The sequence below is a fragment of the Ailuropoda melanoleuca genome, unplaced genomic scaffold (genome assembly GCF_002007445.2).
Source record: "Ailuropoda melanoleuca isolate Jingjing unplaced genomic scaffold, ASM200744v2 unplaced-scaffold70621, whole genome shotgun sequence".
In the NCBI taxonomy this organism is placed as follows: Eukaryota; Metazoa; Chordata; class Mammalia; order Carnivora; family Ursidae; genus Ailuropoda; species Ailuropoda melanoleuca.
In genome coordinates, this window is record NW_023245639.1 from 1 (window position 1) to 1,935 (window position 1,935).

General features: G+C 51.8%; 1 protein-coding gene across 1 annotated transcript; it reads right to left on the reverse strand.

Annotated features, from left to right (window-relative positions):
- Nucleotides 1-210: 210 nt before the first annotated feature.
- On the reverse strand, nt 211-1,888 carry DNAJC5G (DnaJ heat shock protein family (Hsp40) member C5 gamma; the record flags this gene model as incomplete). The annotated part of the gene is made up of 3 exons (XM_034652990.1): nt 1,690-1,888; nt 743-858; nt 211-441 (listed from the first exon to the last, which is right to left on the reverse strand). Coding segments are annotated over exons 2-3 (344 nt in total), but the record flags the coding sequence as incomplete, so codon positions are not given.
- Nucleotides 1,889-1,935: the final 47 nt, after the last annotated feature.

A 1,935-nucleotide genomic window follows, 5' to 3' on the forward strand; every position in this document is an offset into this window, starting at 1 on the left:
ATTTATTTATTTATTTATTTATTTATTTATTTATTTATTCATTCATTCATTCATTTATTTATTTGAGAGACAGCACAAAGGGAGAGGGAGTAGACTCCCCCACTGAGCAGGGAGCCCGACACAGGATCCTAAGATCAAGACCTGAGCCAAAGGCAGATGTTTAACCAACTGAGCCACCCAGGCGCCCCCCCTTCCTTATTCTTAAGGGACCAGGAAGAATCGTATACCTTGAACCAACAACTATTCATCGTAAAATAGTATGTGACACCTTCTTCGCCAAAGTGATCATATATATATATTCCCAATGAGCCATGCCGGTCGTAGATTTTCCGCTTCTTAGGGTCACTCAGTATGGAGTGGGCTGTGTTGATCTCTTTGAATATTTCTGCTGCTTGAGCGTCCCCTGGATTCTTGTCTGGATGATACTTTAAGGCCAGTTTCCTGCCCAGGCAATACCCGAAAGGAGGGTGGGGAGAGGATGATTGGGAAATGGCTGGGTAAGGAGGGTAGGATGAATGACAGGGATAGGTCTCTAGATGTGAAGAAAGAATGCATGAGTGCGAAGAATGGAGGCAAACAGCCCAAGTCTAAATTCCTTGCCGTGCCACAATGAAAAGGATGATGGCCCCATCTAACCCAAAGTGGAGGCCTGAGGATTTAAAAATGGGTCTGAAAGCAAGGTAGAAAAGAGAAGGGCTTAAGGGGGGCGAATTCCAGGTTTAATAAGAGGCTGGGTCTGAACCTGTAAGCCTTTTTGATGTCTTCAGGTGAGGCACCTTTCTTAAGCTCCAGCACGGCATAGAGGGTTGTCCCAGTTTTGGACAGCTGGCGGGCTGCTTCATCCAAATGAGCCATGATCTGGGTTAGAGGAGAAGAACCATTTTTGAGAATTTCCACAGGCAAGGCCATGGAGAAGTGAACTTCCAGTGAGGAAACTCATTGCCTTCAGGGGCTAGGCAGGTAAAACGCGTACAAAGGGACAAGTATAAGACAACAGTAAGTGGGCTCTGTGACTAGCAGGAGAATTCAAGTGACCAGAAAGGATATCCAAATTTTAAAGTGGAAACACCTCCTCACATTTCCCAGCATCCTTCAGCTACACAGCCCTCCAGACACCCCACCCACATCGTGGGGAGGTGTAACCAAGGGGAGTTCTAAACCATGGGAAGAGAATGATTTTGTCTGGAACTACTAGTACCTTAGGCAAACAGCCCTGGGCCTGTCCAAGCTCACTGCTGGCTTGGAAAGCTCAGGGCAGCCCAGTCCTTGATCAGGTTGGGTCAGGAACCGGGGAGATGAACCGTTCCTAAGGGAGAAACAATTCAGACCAAAGCCTGAGCCGCCCAAGAGAAGCCAAGTGTCCCAAAGCCAGGCCGGAGAGCGGTGATGCAGCTAGGCCAGAGACGTTCTTCTCCTCCTTAGCCTCCTCTCTCAAACCTCGGAGACGGGGCAGCGAGGAGAACATCAAGGAATGACGACCAAAGCGAAAGGGGTGGCTTTGGGGGCCGACCGGCCAGGGACCACGCAGCAGGTCCCCAGACAGCAAGAGAGACCTTGCGAGGCTGTGGCCCATGAGAGCCGAGGCAACATGGTCAGAAGGAAATGCTCTGGTTCCCAGATGCCCTTTGACTCCGGGTGGGCTCCCGCCCGGCCTGGTACTCTACCTCTACCTCAGAGACGTCTCCTCACCTGGGGAGGCCTCACACAACCTCCATCACACCGCTGGGGTCCAGTGGCCAACTGCGCTTGCGTGCTACGCCAACTCTCCGGGTCGCTTTTTGGCGCCGCCGGAAAATCTGTGAGGTGAGACTACGTGGACCCTGGGATTTATTTCGCTCCTGAGCATAGAGATCAGCCCTGCGCCAGCGGCTGTGCTACGGGCTACTACGCTGCCAGCTCTTCCGGTGGGCGTGGCCTGAGACAGGGGGCGGGGCG